Source organism: Eretmochelys imbricata, chromosome 21 (assembly GCF_965152235.1).
Source record: "Eretmochelys imbricata isolate rEreImb1 chromosome 21, rEreImb1.hap1, whole genome shotgun sequence".
NCBI classification, from domain to species: domain Eukaryota; kingdom Metazoa; phylum Chordata; order Testudines; family Cheloniidae; genus Eretmochelys; species Eretmochelys imbricata.
This window is the reverse complement of record NC_135592.1, coordinates 4739550-4759001: the sequence shown is the minus strand read 5'-3', so window position 1 is coordinate 4759001 and position 19452 is coordinate 4739550. Positions and strand designations below refer to the sequence as shown.

The 19452-nt window shown below is 43.7% G+C and overlaps 1 protein-coding gene across 1 annotated transcript in view; it reads right to left on the bottom strand.

Moving 5' to 3' along the window:
* Window positions 1–11458: 11458 nt before the first annotated feature.
* Window positions 11459–19452, bottom strand: part of PLXNA2 (plexin A2) — a 283288-nt gene continuing 275294 nt past the window's right edge. Inside the window, exons 30-31 of the mRNA XM_077839199.1 lie at window positions 18586–18736; window positions 11459–17173 (exon numbers count right to left, since the gene is read on the bottom strand). Of these exons, the coding sequence (XP_077695325.1) occupies window positions 17078–17173; window positions 18586–18736 (247 nt within the window). The 3' untranslated portion in view covers window positions 11459–17077. The remainder of the gene's footprint in view (window positions 17174–18585; window positions 18737–19452) is intronic.

Sequence of the window (19452 nt, the reverse complement as noted above, 5' to 3'; positions counted from 1 at the left end):
ATAATTAACTTGTGGCTAGAAATAGAAACTTTACATGTCTTATTCCATGTGCACAACATGCTTCAAAAGTAAAAGTCACCCAAGGAGTCTCCACTGGCTCGAACATCCCTCTCAGGGCCCACAGAATGCCTATCTTCGTAGTGCCATGACACACTAGTATGACATCACTTGCTGGCTGGCAGAAACCCTGGTAAACCCAAGAGATGGAAAGATGGCCAAAACAAACTGACTCTTAAAAAGGGCTGCACTTTTCCAGACCTTTCTTTCCTTCTGTATATGGATGTGTTTCATTCATTTTTTTTTCAGTGTTTGTGTTTTCCCTCTGGTTTGTTTTTCTGCCTTTTTTTGTTGTTGTTGTCCCTTTATCCACCTCCTTCTGGGTCCAAAATGTTTACGCTTTTCTGATGTGGCCTTACCCCCCTTTCCCCTCTTTGTCCCTGTCTGTCCCTCCCCCTTCCTCTAATCCTTTGTTCTGTGAACCTGCCAGCTTTTCATATGCAGATGAGGTGAATACTGAAGGCTGAGTGGGGAAGAGCATGAAGTTGTGGTTGGCAGCCTCCAAATACATAGGAGCCGAGGGCCCTGGAGTTTGTGGGCTGGAGAAGGGTGTTCAATGATCCAAAATGCCTTTCTCAGAAACCTTGGGAGTGGCTTATCTATACAGTGGGTCATTAGAAACCCCAGAGCAGCAGCAAATGAGCTATGCTATTGTCAGGTGCACATATAAATTAGCCCCTTAATTATACCATGTTCACAATTGCACTGTATTAATCACTCTGGAATGCTAATACCGCTTCTGCCTACCACCCCAGCCTCTATGCACACGAGGCCCCCCACTGCCACTCAGCACAAAGGTTTTGCTGGCAAATTAGTGTGCACTATTATGGTATGTTTTTCTTTCATTTTGAGGTTGGGCAGCATACTCTGAAATGACAATAATTAACCCAGCTGCAAAACATGGCAAGCTGAGCAAATCCCTGTCATTTCCCTTAATGGGAGGCATTTGTGGGAGCCATTCCTTTTAATAAGGGTGTTTTGGGGGGTGCTGTTGTTGTGCTTTGGGCATAGTGATTACAATAACAGATGCTGGAGGAGAGCGAAGTTTTAGTTCTGAACCTCTTGGTCTGCTCATTACTGCCACTGAGAGCTGCCACTCTCGCCCCTCCAAAGCTGGTGTTTAATCACCCTCACTCAGCAGCACATATCAATTAATACTCAACCACCTTGGCTCCGGCTGCGTAACTGCAAAGCCATCGAGTTAAAGAAAGAATATGTGGAGAGAAAACCATCATGTAATCCTTCACCACAGGGCAGCCACAACAAACTGGGGCTCTGCTGTTAAGTCAAACTTGTGTTATTCATGATGTGGCCCTCGGCTCTGTTTTCCCTCTGTAACCCATAAATAGTTCCGCCTCTAAGCCATCTGTAATATTTCAGATGGCTTCTTTCTGAGGCACGCTGCGAGAAGGAAAGCTAAAGCCCTAGTGTATGTAAATGGGAACCTGTGCAAATGCACTCAGGAGCTCTGGGGAATGAGCAGCTGTGATTTGCCAAGCCAACCAGAAAATTAAAAAGATTGTTTTACAAAGATGCAGAGGAGGCAAGTGTGCGAGAGCCTTTGGCATACACGGGGCTGGGTTTGGCTTTCAGGCAAGCTACTGAGCCAGGATCTTTGGCCTGATTCTCAGCTGGCAGATGCTGGTGTAAATAAGGCTTGATTACATTGAAGTTGCATTGGTTGAAGGACGATCATTGGTTCTTCTGTCCCTTATGACAGGGATCTATTCACATCTTTGCTACTGCTTTTGTAATCAACAGGGATTCAACGGGCTCTAAGCTGCTGGATGGAGGATAACGCGCCTGAGACGCTTTCCCCTCTCTAGGCCCCCCTGCTCAGAGGGAAGATTAAAGCCCATCGGTGGGTCCTTCCCTTTCCCTGCTCTTGGTAGTGAGAAGAAATCAGGGCCCAGCAGTAGATTTTCTACTCCTAATGATAGAGGCGGGACAGCAGCTCCCCTGGTGAGTTACTAGGCAGCACATGATTGGGTCTCCAAGTAGCCACTTTTGCCTAAAATACATACTGCAGCTGTAATGAATTCATGTGCTGTAGGCAATCCTAGGGGAGTATATCACACACAAACCTGGGGAGCTAGGACTAGAACCGTAATCTTTCAGCTCTATAGGTGCAAGCCCTGCCACTTGAGCTAAAGGCACAGTTTCTTAACCTGCAGTAGTAATAGGTCCTTTATCCTCTGTGTGTATAAGGTGGCACAGCAATTCTAGGGACATGACATAGAGTGAGCGTGAGGTTTTGGGGATGCTTTTAGGATCCTTCACCCCCCGCCCCGCCCTCCTCCTTGTAGGGCAAAGTGTGCTTCTTGCAGCGGGTTATAAGAATTCACCTACAGTCTAATTTAATGAAGTGTCTGAAATGTGGATTTAATCACAGCATTTAGGCCATGGTCACTGTGTTCAAATGGGTGACTGCAAACATTTTTCCTGAGCAGGCAGTGCCACCGCATCCTTATTAATCCAGAAAAATCACCTCTGTGTTAATCAGCCAGTGTATTATTAATCAACTCATATCCATTACCCAGCTGCTAATCCTCCAAAGTATTAATTTCCTCACCGATGGGCTCCTTGCTTCTCCTATACAGGTGCAATATAAGACAATACACTTTGGAGTCAGTGACTCATTCAGGATTCCCTTGGCACGGAGCACTCCACAGTGCTCATCAGTTTAATGACTCAATGATATTTAAAGTGCAGTTGCTGTTTTATTCAAAAATGTAAATCTGATGTTTGTTTGGGATGTGTTAGTGCATTGCTGAGCCCATTTCTGATGTGCATCCCGTTACCTATCAGTCTAGTTACATTTGTAGCCCCTAGCATCATCAGGCTGTCTGAGCACCTCAGAGACAGTACATTTATCCTCACAACACCCCTGCGAAAGAGGAAAGAACTATCCCTCCTGCCTCACTGTGCAACTGGGGAACTGAGGCACAGATTGACTAAGTGACTTGCCTAGGGTCACACAAGGAGTTTGAGCCAGGAATAGCACCTAGATCTCCAGAGTCCCATCCATTAGTACTTCTACTTCTATTAATTGTTTGTATCATGGCAGCACCTAGAGGCTCCAACTAAGCTCATGGCCCCATTGTGCTAGGTGCTGCATGTACACATGGTGAGACAGCTCACGCCAAGGAGAGCTTGGAATACTTTTGTAACCACGTAAGCTTTCTTTTGCAACCATTGGTCTAGGCTGAGTGCTCAGACCAACCCCCAGGTTTATTTCCCTAAATGTGCTTGAGCCTTTCTGATGCTTGATCTGTTTGTTGTCTTTCCATGTGAGAAGATTTGCACCATTTCCCTTCTGTGTAAGGGGCTTGCCCTCTGACCCATGCCTGTCAAAGGCTAAAGTGCTATTTGAGAGAGCTTATAATATATGCATAAGGTCTGTGACTTACTCTATAAAGTCCTGTACTGCCTGAGGTGATGCCTCTGTGGTTAGCTCAGAGAGACTGCAGGTTCCTGCTTCAAGAATTAAATGTCAGAAGAAAACTCATTCAAGAGCAACTTCCCTCCCTCCTTCCCTCTAAGAGCATCCCAATGCTTCCCTTTGTAGGCGCTGAAGACAGCATATAGAATGTTTATGCATTTATATCCCCTTCTCAAAGCCCAGTGTAATTGCGTTCTAACAAAGGCAAAAATGCTCTCTCTTCTCTAGGAACCGGATGGCAGTTGGAGTGGAATTTCAATTCAGAAAGGATGAAGGCGACGGCTTCGTCCAGCCTCATCTGGGATATGTGCAGCCACCGGGACACAAAGGTGCTGCTTTGAGCAGGTAAAATATGTGTAGCCAGAGAAAAACCAGCCAGCCTACTGGGCCTCTGTTAATGAATGCATTGGTACCTGGTGCTTCTATAGCGCCTTTCAACTGAGGCTCTCAAAATGCTCTACAAATATCAGTTTAAATCTCCCAGCACCTGTGTTAGCTCCACTGTATTTTACAGATTGGGAGCAGTGACAGAGAGAGGTTAAGTGAATTAGTGAAGAACACGCTGAGTTAGTGGGAACGCTGAGAACAGTACCCTGGGGGAAGAAAAATTCCCTTCACGGCAGGAATCAACGGGTGATATTCTCTAGCTTCTGTGACCAGCAGGTTAGACTAGATGATCATGGTGGTCCAGCCTGACTTCTACCTCCCCTGCTCTAACCACTAGACACCACTTCTCATTTCCAGCAGCTGTTTAGAATTGTGTTGGGAGAGGGACAGGTGGAGTTGGATGGTCCAGGGGTTTCCATAGTAAAGCCGTTTTCAGCTGTCAACCTAAGGTAGGAATGTGGAAGTCTCTAAATGGCAGATAGAGTAGTAGTGTGTAGTTTGATCCCAGGGTGTGTGGTGGAGGAAGAAGCAGCATGAAAGTTGTTGGTTCCCAGTCTCTGTAAAGAGTGCAGCGATTGTCTGTAAGAATGCAGCTGGGCAAAGCAAACTGGTTGCTTTAAAAATATAATTTTTAAATGATAGGAAATGCTATTCATTTTTTGTGTGTGTTTAAACGCACTACAGATTGGAAAATCCATTTTTCCTATTTAGGCACTGCACAGACAGAGCAAGATCCAACCCTTCCATGCTCCTCCAAACCTGTTCTCCCCACCACTCAAGGCACAGACAATATGGGAGAAGTTAGGAAACACACACACGCGTACACCCACCCACCAATCCCATGTGGACATAATTACAAAGCTTTAAAAACTTCCTCTTAATAGGTCGCAGTGACAAGAAAAATGAATGTTTTATTGAGGAAATAACATGATCTAATTACAAATGTTTCCTGCACTTGGCACACAGACAAGGAGGCCGATTTTCAAAAGCAATAAAGGTGAAATGGCTGGCATAAAACTCCTGTAATCAAATATAAAAATAATAGTGCAGTTCATTAATATCAAGACAAGCTAATGGAGATGGTGTTCTTAATTATCAAATACAGCCATGGATTTAATTTTTACCTGAGTCGTTTAAACTTGGTTGGTTTTTTTCCTTTTCATAGATGCTATGCCGCAGGGCAACACTGAACATTTGTAATTGGATTCCATCCCTGGAGTTAATTATAAAGAGACAATAAAAACTGCTTGGCTTCTATTTGAGTAACCATTACTTTGTGTTAAAATTCTTTGTTGTGGGGGGGGGGTAGATATTTGTAGTTTTAATTTAACATGAAACCTTTGTACATATTATATCTGTGCGTTTATACACAGACGTTACACAGATATATAGACACATTTTATGTTTTATATATATGTAAATGTATTAGTGTGAGTATGAGTGAGAGAGAGAGAGAGATAAAAAAATCAATAAAATATACATATCACACACACAAAAAATATGTATATATACACTCAGAGCCATACCTATATATAATATGATATGAGGCAGGAAGACAGATTTCTCTACCCTTCTCAGAGACTAGATTTCCCTAATCAAGAATTTAGCTTCATTAGCCAACAAATAACTCTGCCCTTTAGACTCTGGTGAGCACATTCTCCCACCCAACCCTACATGGCTTTATTCATGGATGAGGGGCCCCAGAATGGCTCAATAGCTGAGACACTCTGAACCCATAAGTAATAGAGTTTGGTGTTCCTGAGTGTTCCGTAAAGCTGGTTTAACGAATGCATAGCTACACGAGGTAACACTGGCCGCGCCGAAACAATTCTGCATTGGCAGGGGAGAAAGCAGGGCCTAGGTCAGGGAGGTGCATAAGCATGTACCCCTCTTTAAGCACATGCGTAGTCCCATTGATCTCAGGGTGTGCACCTGCTTAAATACCTTGCTGGACTGTAGTCTAGATCAGTTTTCCACCAGTTACAGCATTCTGGAGCGCACGTGGTAAGTGAGATGGTCTTATAGCTCCCATCTTTTAAGGAACCAGGGACTAGAACACTGGTCTGCAAAGCCTGGGCTGGCTGGTATTCCCATAGTACCACCAGAGAGCACTATGGAGAGTAGGCGCTGCAGGAAGTGCTGCCCAAGAAACCCAGAATGACTGAGCCCTGCGGCCCTCTGATTAGCCAAGCCCCCTATTTGACCCCAGGAAGTTGTCTGGGCAGCCACATAGAGTTTAGTCTATTTCCATGCCCGACTTTGTTTGATCTCTGATTTCTGACCCCAGCCTGACTCTGACCCTGATTCCTGCCTCTCGAGCCTAACCTGGTACTGCCTCTGGCCTCTGACTCCAGCCTGACTCTTGCTTACATAACCTGGCTCTTGTGATTCCTCCAGCTGCTGCCTGATGACTGCTGTCCCTTGTGGCCAGACCTTAGCCCAGCTGTGACTGCTAAGCCAGACCACCTACACCCTGGTCCATTACACCATTTTAGCTCCCACATGATGTGAGACCCACTGAGCTAGGGGACTTGATGGGTCCTTGTCATTTCCATATCCCTGATGATTTACTCTCAAAAGCCTGAGCATGCACATTCCCTCTTTTGAAAATAGACTTGAAAGCTGAAATGGAAAATGTACAGAAAAAATGGATTCTCTCTGCTTTCAAAATAATCCATGTGAATTATTTCTAATGATGCTGTCTTGGAAGAACGTTAGTATTTCCTGGGTGAAAAATTTCTCATGAAGCAGCTGAATGATGCATTCTTGTGTCAGAAAACTATTTGCAAATGCAAATTGATATATCCTTGTGTGACCATGAGAGCTGGAGTAGAAGCTCAGTGCTAGATGCTCCAGAAGTGGTGGTTTTTCTCCAAGTCCCTTCATGATCAGTGCTACGTGTTTTCTTCTGGTATCTATGAGAAAAACTTTATCCATGATAACATGCCAGTCAACAATTCTAGGAATTCACCATAACAGATCACACACTACAGTTCACACGAGCATAATATCCTGCTTCCAATACCTGATGCTTTAAAGAAAGATGAAAGCCTTACAGAGTGTACGTGGCCAATTGTGCAAATATATATATTATGGGGAGAGGGGTAAATGTCCTCTCTGATCCTCAGGGCAATCAGCTTATACATGAAGGGCTCAATCGTGCAAGGTGCTGAGCATTGTGGCCCTGATCCATCAATGCCCGTAAACATGTGCTTAGCTCTAAGCATGTGGGTAATATCTCTGATATTAAGGACGTGCTTGAATACTTTGTTGTGTCTTGGCCAGAGTACACAGCACCTTGCAGGACTGAGTCCTGAAGCAAGAGATCTAAATTCCCCTATCCTATGATTAGAAATATTATTAATGGTCAGAAAATTATTATATTCTCTGTGCAGTAAACAGAGAACGCAATGCCATCACATAGTACCAGGCGCTATTGCCAGTTTGTTCAATGCGTCCCAAATGCTGAGTAAGTCTGGGACTTTTTGTGTGGAATATAATATAAATAATCATATTCTACTAATGTCACATTGGCTTGGGGAGGGGAGTTCACTCATTACATCTGAAGGGGGTTACTTATTGGCCAACAAGCTAAATCCATTATTAGGAGAATAAAAATTCTGCCTGTGAATCTTTCTCCCCACAGGAGAAACAAACTCTGAAGTTTTGTACCTCCTCCCCAAGTAGTTGTAGAATATATTTCGCTGTCTTTCACCAGGAGCTCACATTACATTTAAATTACAAATGTATTAGCCATCTATACATACTAACACAAAAGAATATTTATTGGAATAAAAGGTAATAGATTTTTGAGTTATCTTTCTCAGTTTTAAACAACTGTCTGATTATATCCAATTATGTGTCATGCTTAAGCTAAGTGTTTGTAGAAAAAGAAAGATGTTGGAATTTAAAACAATGTCAGATCAAAATTGATGCCATGGTTGTGTTTGATAATTTAAAAAATGCCACCTCCATTAGCTTGTCTTGATAAGCAGGCAGGCAGGCAGACAAATGGATGTTCGGAAACCTTTCCTGTGACTGTTTGAAACGAATCAGCAAGGGTTGCATCAGTATGTTCAGAAGGTAAAATGAAAGCAAGCCCAATGCAAATGGAGATGAGGAATGTGTGGAGTCATGGATAAGAAAACTAAAAATTAGGGACTAGAGAGTGAACAAGAAACCATGCTGCTGCTATTTCATGAAGAAAATAAACCTGTGTATTAAAATTGCCAAGTGCAGCCATCAAAAACAAAGCAAATAGTTTCTGAGATAGCTTGGCATTGATACAGATAGATGGAGGGGAAGGGCTGGTGTTGGTGCAAGGAAGTGGAGATGAAATTCGCCAAACAGAGCCATGATTACTGGGCCAGAGACCAAAGCACTGCAAGATGCTAACAGATCAGCAGTAATTTTGTTCACTTCTCCTAGATTTTTTTTTGGGTACAGTTCCCTCTTTTTATTCACTAATTGTCAGCAATGGCTCACTCTTTCTGCCTGGACTTGTCCCTCACTCCGGCTGCTGTCAGGCACAACAGGACCCTCCGCAACCCACATCCCCTCACAATATACATAAGGATCCCCATCCAGTAATCCACTTCCATCACTGATTTGTAAACACCTCTCCCACAACAGAGACCTGTACACTACAATCACATCTATCCCACACCCTGCACCTTCAATACTGGCCTGCACCCGCCTGCAAACCCAAACCCTCCTTCACCAAAGAATTCAAAGCTACACACCATAAAAATGTCTTGGTGCGTGGACCGCAAAGCAGCGCGGGCTTTTGTTGAGACTCAAGGCTGTAGTGAGACCCTCCACTAGTGTAAATCATCATCGCTCCACTGGCTTCAACAGAGCTCGGATACTCTTTGGGCTACTCACATGTTTATGACAATTTGCACCTGCTGAGGATCTGTCCTCTAGTCGTTGAGTTAGTGCTCATGTCGGTGCTTAAACTATTACGGTGTCAGTTGTCGGAAGACAATGCCTTCTTTGTAGCTGGAATTATGGTTTGTTGTACTGGAACAAGGACAATTTGGTAGCAGCATGCCAGAGGCCAGATTGCTGGAGGCCAAACTTGTACAGTACAGGATTTTATAGATGAGGTCACAGCCTTATCCATATTTTACAAGCATGCTCAAATAGCACATTAGCCTTTGACAGGCCTGGGTAGATAGCTCACAGGAGAATGGTACTGGGGAGTGAGAGGCATCTGCTCTGTTGAGGGAGGGTGCTATATCGTCCACCTGTAACTATGTCCATCTTTACTGGGGTCACTCTAGCAAAACTGGATTTAAGGATGCTGTCAAAGGGAGATTAAAAAGCTCAGAGGAGGTGGTGAGGAGGAAAGACTAGAAAGGAAGTAGAAATTGGAAAGGGAAAAATGTTCTTTCCCATGAGCTTTGGGCTCAGGAGTTCCCTTGGGGTGAAATCGAAAGGAACAATTGATTCCTGAAGTTGCCCTTTCAGTGACTCCCTCGAAAGGGAAAGCTCGAGGAATCTGTGCAGCCAGCTAGCTTGCTGAGTTAGACATGAAAGGCTGACAGGGCGAGGGCTTTAAGCAACAGCACGATCTGCATTTTATATTAACTTTACTAAGGATTGTTTGACTTTGCCAGTGCAGATGATGCCCTGTGAAGTGCATGCCACGTAAAATGTCATTCTGATTAAGTATAGTTTCTGCTGTTCATATGAAGCTTTATCTAGCTTTGAGGGAAACAAGACAAACTGACCTGCCAAAGGATCATATTGTCTCACCAACGTGATATATTTGCATTGGCTTCACATAGGAGTGGAATATGGCTGCCTATTAGCAAACAGTAAAACAGGCAGCCAAGATGCCATATACCTGTATAAAACAATGTCCTGATCAGATGCAGCACCCAACTCTTTGCTGTTATCTGCTGTGTGTGGTGTTTAGAGCTTTGACATCCCCTGTCAGATTTTTCCTCTTTAATCTCCCTCTACATTAAAAACAAGCTAAGCCCCTTTTGGAGATGTTACAGAAAACCACGTTTCCTTTTTATGCTTCCTTAAAGAACTCCATTTTTCTGTCTCTTCTCATCAACCAGAGTAATTTTAGGCTCTTAGAGAAAGTTCATCGCTGTAATTGCAACCATATTGGTCATTAAAGTTGACAGGCTGTTGAGCAAGTCACTCATTGATTCCCACCACTCAGCAGACAGTTCCCAGTGCTTGCTAAAATCTTAGTTTGAATTTATGAAAAGGAAGCAAATACATTTCACCTCCAGGGAGGGTAGAAAGCTCAGAATTCATCCTTGCCTTTATTTGTAAACAGTATTCACATGCTCCTTCCTTACGCAGATTCAAACGATTCATTATTTACTTTAGCCCATAAAAGATCCCCCTAATGCTCTCTCTTATGGGTTGAAGTCGGTAATGCATTTGGGAAGGAGAATTGAGCTCTCCTGCCTCTGAGTTGATAAAACAACAAACCTCACATGACATTTCTGAGCTTAAGGATATTTAAGAAAGATAATGGTTCTTTGCATTTACATAGAAGGATCTCAAAAATTAAAAGAGGTGGGCGTTATTAGTATCACTTTATAGGTGGGGAAACTGAGGCATGGAGTTTAAGGACCTGATCCAGTGGGAGTCATTACATCGATGTCAATGGGCAATAGATCAGGCCCTAGACGAATACTTAAGGTTGTTCAGGCCCCAATCCAGCAAAGCACTTAAACATATGAGTAGCCTAAAGAGTGGGACTTATCGTCAGTTGGTGTAAATGTGAAGCTATGACAGTGTACAGAAGCCGAGGAGCTGCCACCATGTATGTAAGTGCTTTGCTGGCAGATGGGCTCTGTGACTCAGTGGTATAGCTGGAAACAGAACACAGGAGTCATGGCTCTCCATTCATTGTTCTAACCACTGGACAACTCTGCCTCCCGGTTTGACACTCTACAATTTAATATGTCTCTCTGTATCTGGGGAGGAGTTTTAAAGCCTTTTAAAGCCTTTTAAAGAGATTTGTGCACGATAGATAAATTGTCTCATCTCAAGCAGATATAAAGCATCCAGCCATAGGGAGTTATTTCAGAAAACACTCGTGGTTGTGTTTCCCTTCACCATTCTCTTTCATCTGCTCTTGATGAAGAGCAGCCATTCCAGGTTATCTTGATCTTCTGTGTTTTTTGGCTCTTTAGGATAAAGATAAAAGGAGAGATTCTTCAGCAAGTTGTTACCCTGTGTCCTCCCTCCCCACTCCCACTCCCACTCCCGCTCCAATAACAAGGAAAACAGCTTGATTTACTTCACTTATTACTGGATAAAATATTCTCCCCTCTCCTCCATTAATCATAGACCCAAAAGTGTCTTTTGCATGTTTGAAGCTAGGGGGCAATGTTTTACCTTCTTGTCCAGCCTTGTGGCTTCCAAGCCCTTGGCATGCTATGGAAATAAATCTGACATTAAAATATTTCATTTGGGATCTCCGCTTACTGATTTATTACTGGTGCGATGTAGCAAGTAAATATTTCTCTCAAGTATTCTCAGCACATACAATGAATCCCACACACTCCATGCTAGAAAATAAGGATCCACTTAGGATTTTTTTTTTATCCAGTAAACTTTATTTATATATAACAACAGTACAAAGTGAGTCCTTGGCTTGCAAAATAGGAGTGTTTCATATTTACAATAGGTACACAATCATATATTAGAATAACAAAAAACCTTTTTTCCTTGGAACATTTTTAAATACTTAAACTTTCTTACATTTTTTTCCACAACACTTGTAAAAACAACAAAAACCAGACAACCATCTTTAAAAAAAAATATAATACAGAACTCCAGTGTGTCAAATATAAGGGGAAGAGGGGAAAAGCTAGGGAAAGGTTACGGTTGTGTGGGGTGGGCAAAGTACGCAGTTCAATTTATTATCTGTGACAGCTTGCCTTGTGACTGGTATGCATTTATTTTTAAGGGATGGGTCAAACAAAATAAGAAGCCCTTCCACCCGCAGCAAATCTTTATCTGAAAACTCAAGCCAATCCTTTTTTGAGGTTCAGGAAAGTTTGGTTCCCATTCCCTGCTCACCCCCTAAACCCATTTTCCATATCAGTGTCCCTGCAGAAGGAGCCATTAACAAATGAGCACTCTCCATGGTACCATAGGGGGATCTTGCTGTAGTACATTTTGAGTATAAGAAATAGCATGGCACAGTCACTATTATGGTACGATGCTTATTTACTTTTTGATGGCTTCCCTGATATGCACATCCATATACTGTCTGAGATTGGAAATGACAAAAATACGACAGGAGAGGCTGTTTTCATCATTTCCCTAGCCCTTCTGCAGCAGGAAGTGCTAGAAATCTCAGAAGAAAGCCTGCTCAGGAGATTTCTGGTTTGATTTTGCAGACCTAAGAGGCCTGGAGAGTTCAGAGAAGTGTCCCAACTTTTGGGTGCTTTATTGGAATCTGCCAATCTGAGTTACTTGCCCATTGTGGGGGGGCGGCGGCTGGATAACACAAAGGCAAATGGGAATCTTTAGACTGAAAAAGATAAACACAGAGACAACTTCAGTGTTAACAACAGTCAAAACAAATGGTGTCGTTTGAATTGTGGCCTGATTTGTTTCATGTAAAGCCCCCAAAGTGACGAGTCTCAGACAGCCACGCAAGGTGAGGGGCTGCTTGTTTAGCAGTTTGCTCCAGTCTGTGTTTGTTACTAACCGGGGCAGAACACATGATACTCAGGTGCATTAGCCACTCACCTACTGCTGATGCAGCAGCAAGATATGCGTGTGCAATGGAACCTGGACCTGCTGAAGGAAAACCCTCTTTCTGAAGATTATTCCCAAGCTGTCATCACAATGTCCCCCCAGATCTGAGCCATTGCCAGCAGGTACAATAAAACATTGAGGGGATCACAAAGGATTGTAGAGAGCTTACGAAAGCTTGGTATAAAATGTTTCTCCTTAACATAATTGGGAAGCAATGCTTACTATCTATTTCTGTACTACTTGGCTTGTCACATTGCCTCGAACTAGAACAGGAACGTTGGAAAGGGGAGATTTTTGAGAGGCAAGAAAAAAAAAATCAAGGTCTTTCTTTCAAATGGGAGCCTTTATGAAGGTGAGAGGTAACCATGTCCTTTGCAGAAGGGAGTTCCTTGCACTGTCGCTTACTAGAAATTGAACAGTGATGTTTCCCTTCTGTGAAGCCTTTTAAACAGAGAGAAAAACGTTCAAAGCCTTCACAATTTTAAAAACGTCCCCCCTTTTAAAACTAGCCTGACCAGCCTAAATTTAGATTTTGCATTTTGGGTTATTCAGCCCAGTGGCTTCCAAATAGAGTTGCCTTTAGAAACTTCAGTGCATAGCTTTACATTTTTAACTCGAATGATTCCCCCAACAAGTATCTAATCTAAAAAATCTGCCCCTGTCCACATTAACATTGTGGGGCCCTTTTGCTACCACATACATTAGCCCTGCGCCTCTCACCTGCTGATCCAGACAAGCCTGGGACAAAGGGTTAAAGTCTGAAGGGTACTTAGGGTGGGGATCAAGTTTTCACTGAAGACACATTCAATATACAGATCAGACTGTTCACCAAGCTTTATCTAGCAAGTAACTATATACAACATCACAGCTCTCTGTATTATTGGCTTAAGGTTTATGGTACAATGGAATACTGAAATATGAGGACTGAAGCTTTGCTGTATTTTTGATGCATCTTTGATGTTGGTTATTTATTCTCTGAACGTTTTTTATGTCTTTTCTCCAGAGTGCAGTCACCATTGAGTTTCCTCCGGACGTCCCAGCTCATTCAAGTCATTCTGTTTTTGTTTCATTTAGACTGCTGAACTGAGTCCTCCTGACAGGAGAATACTGAGAGCACTGGAAGCTGAAAGGAGAACTGCCAGCGACAGGGGGAAAACACAACCCTGCTGCTGCTGCTGTTAATGGGGAAATGCTCTAGCTGCAGGCTAAAAAAATAATCAGTGTGACAGGAATGACTCTTAAAGATGTTTTACCCCTTGTCAAGTTCCTGAATTTGGGAGGGCACCCGAGCAGCGCACAGACCGACTTCCCTTCACTGCTTTTGGAGTTGTGGGCACTTAGCGTTTCTGGCAAATCAGACTCTTCATGTGCGTCTCATGCAGGGCGACAAAAACGGAGGCATCCCAAACCAGTAGCTAATGCTGAACACTTGGACCTAAGCGACATGTCCAAGGTCACTCTGTGAGTCAGCAACAGGCAAGAACAGAACCCAGAAATCCTGAGTCTCAGGCTCTCTATTCTAATCCTTAAACAACATTCCCAGCCAAATTGTTACATGTATAGAATGCAGTGAGAGTTTTGGTAAAAATCCATTTAAAATGTTTATTAGCAATAGAATATATTCTTTAAGTGGAGTTGTGTTGTCTGGGTGTTTAGATTGCACAGGACAGGCGTTGCACACTGGGGAGAGGAAGGTTTCCATCCGCATAGGAGGAGAACGGCTGCATGCAAGGTCCCTTTTATGCCAGAGCATCAGGAAAAGATTTGCATCCTAAACATTCAAAATTGTGTGTTAGTCACACACATTTCCCTTTTCTCCTTCTGCCTACAATGTTTCCCATTAGCAGCAGGGCTGTGCCTATTTTACTTAAAATGCTTGTTTGTCATAACAGTTCCTAATGTAGCTACAGGGAATTCTTAATATAGCTGGACGCTACAAAGGCTTCAGCAGTTTTCCTGTTCTGATTTCTCCTGTTTCACTTTAAGCACTGGGAGATCCCCTTACCCACTCTCTATAGGACGAAACAGGCAACATGCCCTCCACATCTCTCTGTCATAGCATTTTGGTGCTAAGGAGCAAGGTCCCAGCAGAGGCAAGCCTGCTGAGAAGCTGGGACTCTTGTATAGAGTTTTTTAATAAAGGCTTTCAAAGTGGAAAGGCATTTGGTTAGCACTTTGCTACCCCTTGGAGTGGGCTCTTTGATGGCTCAGGCTACTGCTCACGAGCAGAAGATTAAATGGAATTATTTAAACAGTAGCACCAGACACAGAAATTCCAGAAATGCCATCTTCTGTTCTGATGTCAAAACCCTTGAAACAAAGCAGGCTAGAGACTCATAACACCGAACAAAGTTTGGCCCTGTGCAGGAAGAGAAGCACTGAAATGGATGTGGAATCATTTCATCTAAGGCAAACTCAGTGCCTCCCCACCAACCAAACCTGGAGTCAGGTTTGCCTGCAGTACAAAGAAAATACCATTGTGAGATCTGAAGCTTTACCCACAAAGGAGCTGAGAACAGGGCCAAGACTGTCAGGGCCTTGCCCTAAAGGGACAGGCTGTTTCATACCACAAACTTCCTTTAAACTTCCATTATAGCTAATGTACTATAGTACTCTCTCCATTTCAGGGATGGCGAAAGAGTCATAGCGAGATGACACAACTAGCTTGGGATCACACAGCACACTCTGCCTCTCTGCAAGAAGACTTAAGGCTGGGCATTTTCAAGTCTGGTTTTGATTCCATTAAACAAACTCTGGTAGTTATTTTGCTGCAACCACCACGACTCATATGGTCGATACTTCTATTTCCATTAGGTCTAATCACCTCATCCTCCCGCACCGCAATCTGCACAAATATCAATATTTATTACAGAGAGAAATATTTACAGCATTCCATCCGCCTCTTGGCACGCTTTAAAGGGACAGGAAAGCTTTGGTTTCTTTTAAAGGAATAGCACTCACAAACATTTGCCTTTCACTGTCCTTGACAAGATGGGCTGCTATGGCCAGTTCGAAACTGAACCTAACAATGAGATACAGAGACAAAGACGACAATGTTGGCCGGCACTTGGAGTGCGTCGTTTTGGACTTTTTCTCGCCTTGAGTAAAGATTCTCCCTCTCCCCAACAGGAATAAAAGTCCCTATGCTTTACCTTCGGGTGACCTTGCATGTGCCAAGGGAAAAATGTAATTGGAGCCTGTCCTGATCTTATGCGTAAGTATGAGCGTGTCTCAAACAGAAAAGCAATAAATATGTTATCTCACTATGTCTGCGCTTTTCAAGTATCACTTGCTGTAAACATTGTTTTTAGCTTTTGTTTTTTTTTTTACTACAAGAAATTACATCGTGGCTGGAACAAAACAACATGAGTCAGCTAACAGCCCAAGCAGCTGAGTCAGTCTCAGCCCAGCTCTGCTTGACTGTGCAAGATCAGCCGTTGGTTTTGCTTAAACTGCACCTGCAGAAACCTACAGTGCACCAATTTCAGTTTAAACTGTACGTGACTTCCTTAGTTTCAAATGCCACGAAGGGCAGAACATTCTTCAGGAACACGAGTGAAGCAAACAAAAATACCACAGAATCTTTACACCTGGGTGGAGCTGTGTGTTGAAATGGAATGGAAATAAAAGAGAAAAATGTTTAAAATCAGACCCACCATCATTCAACAGTAAGTGGGATTTAAAAATATATATATATAATATATATATATTGACACTATATAAATACATAGATAAAGCTGGATTTCAAGACAAACAGGTTAGATGATCTGATGGTTCTGTAATTCAGGTAAAGTTCTTTCTGGTGCCACTGGATTTATTTCCAGCTAAACTATTATCTTCCTTTGTGTAAAAAGGTTTGGTGCAAACTTGTGCTCATATTTTTTAAAAGTTCCCAGGAACAGGAATAATTTAATTTTCCAATTTTTCGGATTAGCATAGGAGTCTATTCGCAGAATGTCTGAGCCACACACCACAGGAAACTGATGAGTAAGAGAGAGAGAGAATTTGGAACTGAATTTTGTTGGAGGAATTATCTGTGTGGCCACTGTGGTTGCTTTAATTTTTTTCTTTCCCTCTTTTTTTAAACCCTTTAAATACAGTTTTCATTATTTCCTAATATATATCAAATTATTTTCATGCAAAGTAGCAGTCACGGAGGCATCCAGACTTCTCAGGTTCCTTCCTTCCACACATATGACTTGAAGAATTACTCCAGCTTGATCCTATTTTGCTTTGAGATGCACTGTCCTTCTTGCTGTCCTTTCAAACTGGAATCTAAATGATTTTGAACTTACTATCTGGGCCAATCCCTGCTTCCCCCAGAGGATGTTTCAGTATTTCTATGGGTCCAGTACCTTCCTTGCTTGTTCATACTCTTCATTCCCAAGAGCCTTTGTAGTAACTAGTTCCTTCTCCTGGTCCTAGGAGCACCATCTCCTTTCTTCAGCTCTCAATAGACATGGCACAGATAAGCTGTTCTACTTTGTATGCCAAGCGCTGCCTGCGCGCCTGCTCGTCCTGCTCGAGAGCCCCGATGATCTGGTGCAAAACAAACATGATTCATGTAAACATCCCAGAAAGGAGAGAAAAAGAAAGAAGGGGCGGGGGAGGGGAATAAATAAAGAGAGAGAGAAAAATACTCAGAGATGGACTCCAAGGGTTAATGATGACATGCAGGAAAGATACTTAGGATGGGTCCAGTGTACTGAACTCCCTTCCCTGGGCAACATGGCAGTAGTGGTTTGTGAAGCTGGTAAAACAGAAGTACTTGGGGCAGGCTAGGTTAATGCCGCTGGTCCAGTACAGGTCTGGCAAGCCTTGCCCAGGAGTTGGGAGGGCCACCTACGGCTTATGGGTCACTCCCCAATCTGAATGCTCTCCACACTTGGAAGGCTGAGGCTGGCCTGTTGCTGTCAGTCCCTCCTCTTAGTTTTGTTCCTTCAAAGAAACTTAACTAACCAAGACAAACAAAGCACTGAGTGCTCTTCTATTCCCAGCCATGCTGATTTATTTGTTGGACTGTTTGCTGCATACTAGACCATCACACTGCAATCATTCCCGTGCTCTTGTGCCTTTGACTCTGCATTGCCAGTCTCATTTAGCATGAAAGTTATGAGATTTTAGTCCCTAATCGGAAGATAGCTGTGGCATTGTATCATAAATGCAGACATGCAATTAAATGACAAAAATCTTCCTTTTAATGGATGTAATTGCAAAACAGGTTCTTCTCACAATGAAAATGAAGGGGTGGAACAGATGGCGAGAACTTGGTTTCAAGTGATGCATGCATTAAAGGAGCCCATGCTGCCAGCTTTGCTGTGACACAAAGTTTGTGCCATACTAGAAGTTCCCTGAGGACACTGGGATTTGTGAGGGGGTTCGCTGGGGCAGGACGATTTTTCCCTGCATTTAGAAATGGGCTGCACCGAGGGTGCACCCAGGATCAGGAATTCAGAGCTGCCCACACAATGCTTCAAGGGGTTGGTTCTGATGGGATGTGCTGCACCGGGAGCTCTGGAGACTAAAGCCGCCTATTGATGCACAGCACAGATACAGCATTGATAGCAGCAGTGAAAGCTTCAACCATGCTCTTCAACCATGCTGCCCACTAACCAGCTCTGAGCGGGGGAATTGGCCTCCAGGCCCCATTCAGTCTTTGGCCTCCCTTCTGAGACTGCCAGCCAGGAAGCCAACTGTGCTATGTGGAGAAGCCTAACCATGCCAGGAACAGGACTGGGGCTAACCACCTGTCCAGGGTGACTTTCAGTCACTACCAAGCCAGAGTGGAACTGAACTGCCGACCTAGAGGTGAAAGGTTCCATATCTCACTTACACCCAGAGCCGCCTCCCAACAGACTCTATCTGTCTAAGGTGACTTGGTGGCAGGATTGCCATGTATCCTGTGGCCCGGGGGTGGGGGCATGGCCTCACAAGGGATGGGGCCTGCTCACCTCTTCACTGTACTTGCTGACGTAAGAGTAGATCTCATTGAGCGCGCTCAGCATGTTGAACTCAATGGCATGTAGGCGCGACTGCTCCGCGAGGTAGGCATTCATATCCTGGTCACTGATGGCTGGGAGCTTTGCAATGTCTGCATAATACCTGGGGAATGAAAGGTGAGAGACAAATGAAAAACATATTGGCAAGGAAGGGCCCCGTGTGCGCAGCAGGGATGCCAAAGCCTCCTGAATGTAAAACTCCAAGAGTTCAGTCTCAGCTAGCATTCGTTGCCCAGAACGGGGGTCTGCAGTTCTATCTGGCCTTTGTGAACTCTGCAAGGTGCCAGCAAGGCCTCTCCTCCCGATTGCTCCTAACCAAGCAGGAGCCACAGCAAATCTGGCCCTGTGCATATCAAAGGAAACATTTTACCCCACACTGAAATGCAGCAACTTCTGGGGTCCTGAGAACAGAGAAGCTTTATGACTTTGCACAGTAATACTATGTAATCTTCATCCAAAAACTACACCGAAGCTTAGTGGAGAAACTGAGGGATACCACCTTATCCAGTGAAACTACAGGGGGGAATTGTGTGAGGGAGACGACAATGATCTGAACTGCAATCTGGGTCAGGCACCAAGGCTAAGACTCCAAGAAAGTGCTAGGGGATCTTTAATGGTTGAGGTCTCCGTTGCACATCTAATCTGAAAGTCAGCACCGGCCATAGCAGCATGCGTGTTTGAACTGTACTGTTCGCTCTCTCCCTTTCAACCATCCTACCATGTTTGCTCGTGAACCTGCCAACTGGGAGGCAGACTGGATCACTCGTCATTCATTGTCAGCATAAAACTAGCGAGGAAACCTCTCGTTTTAGTTTAAAC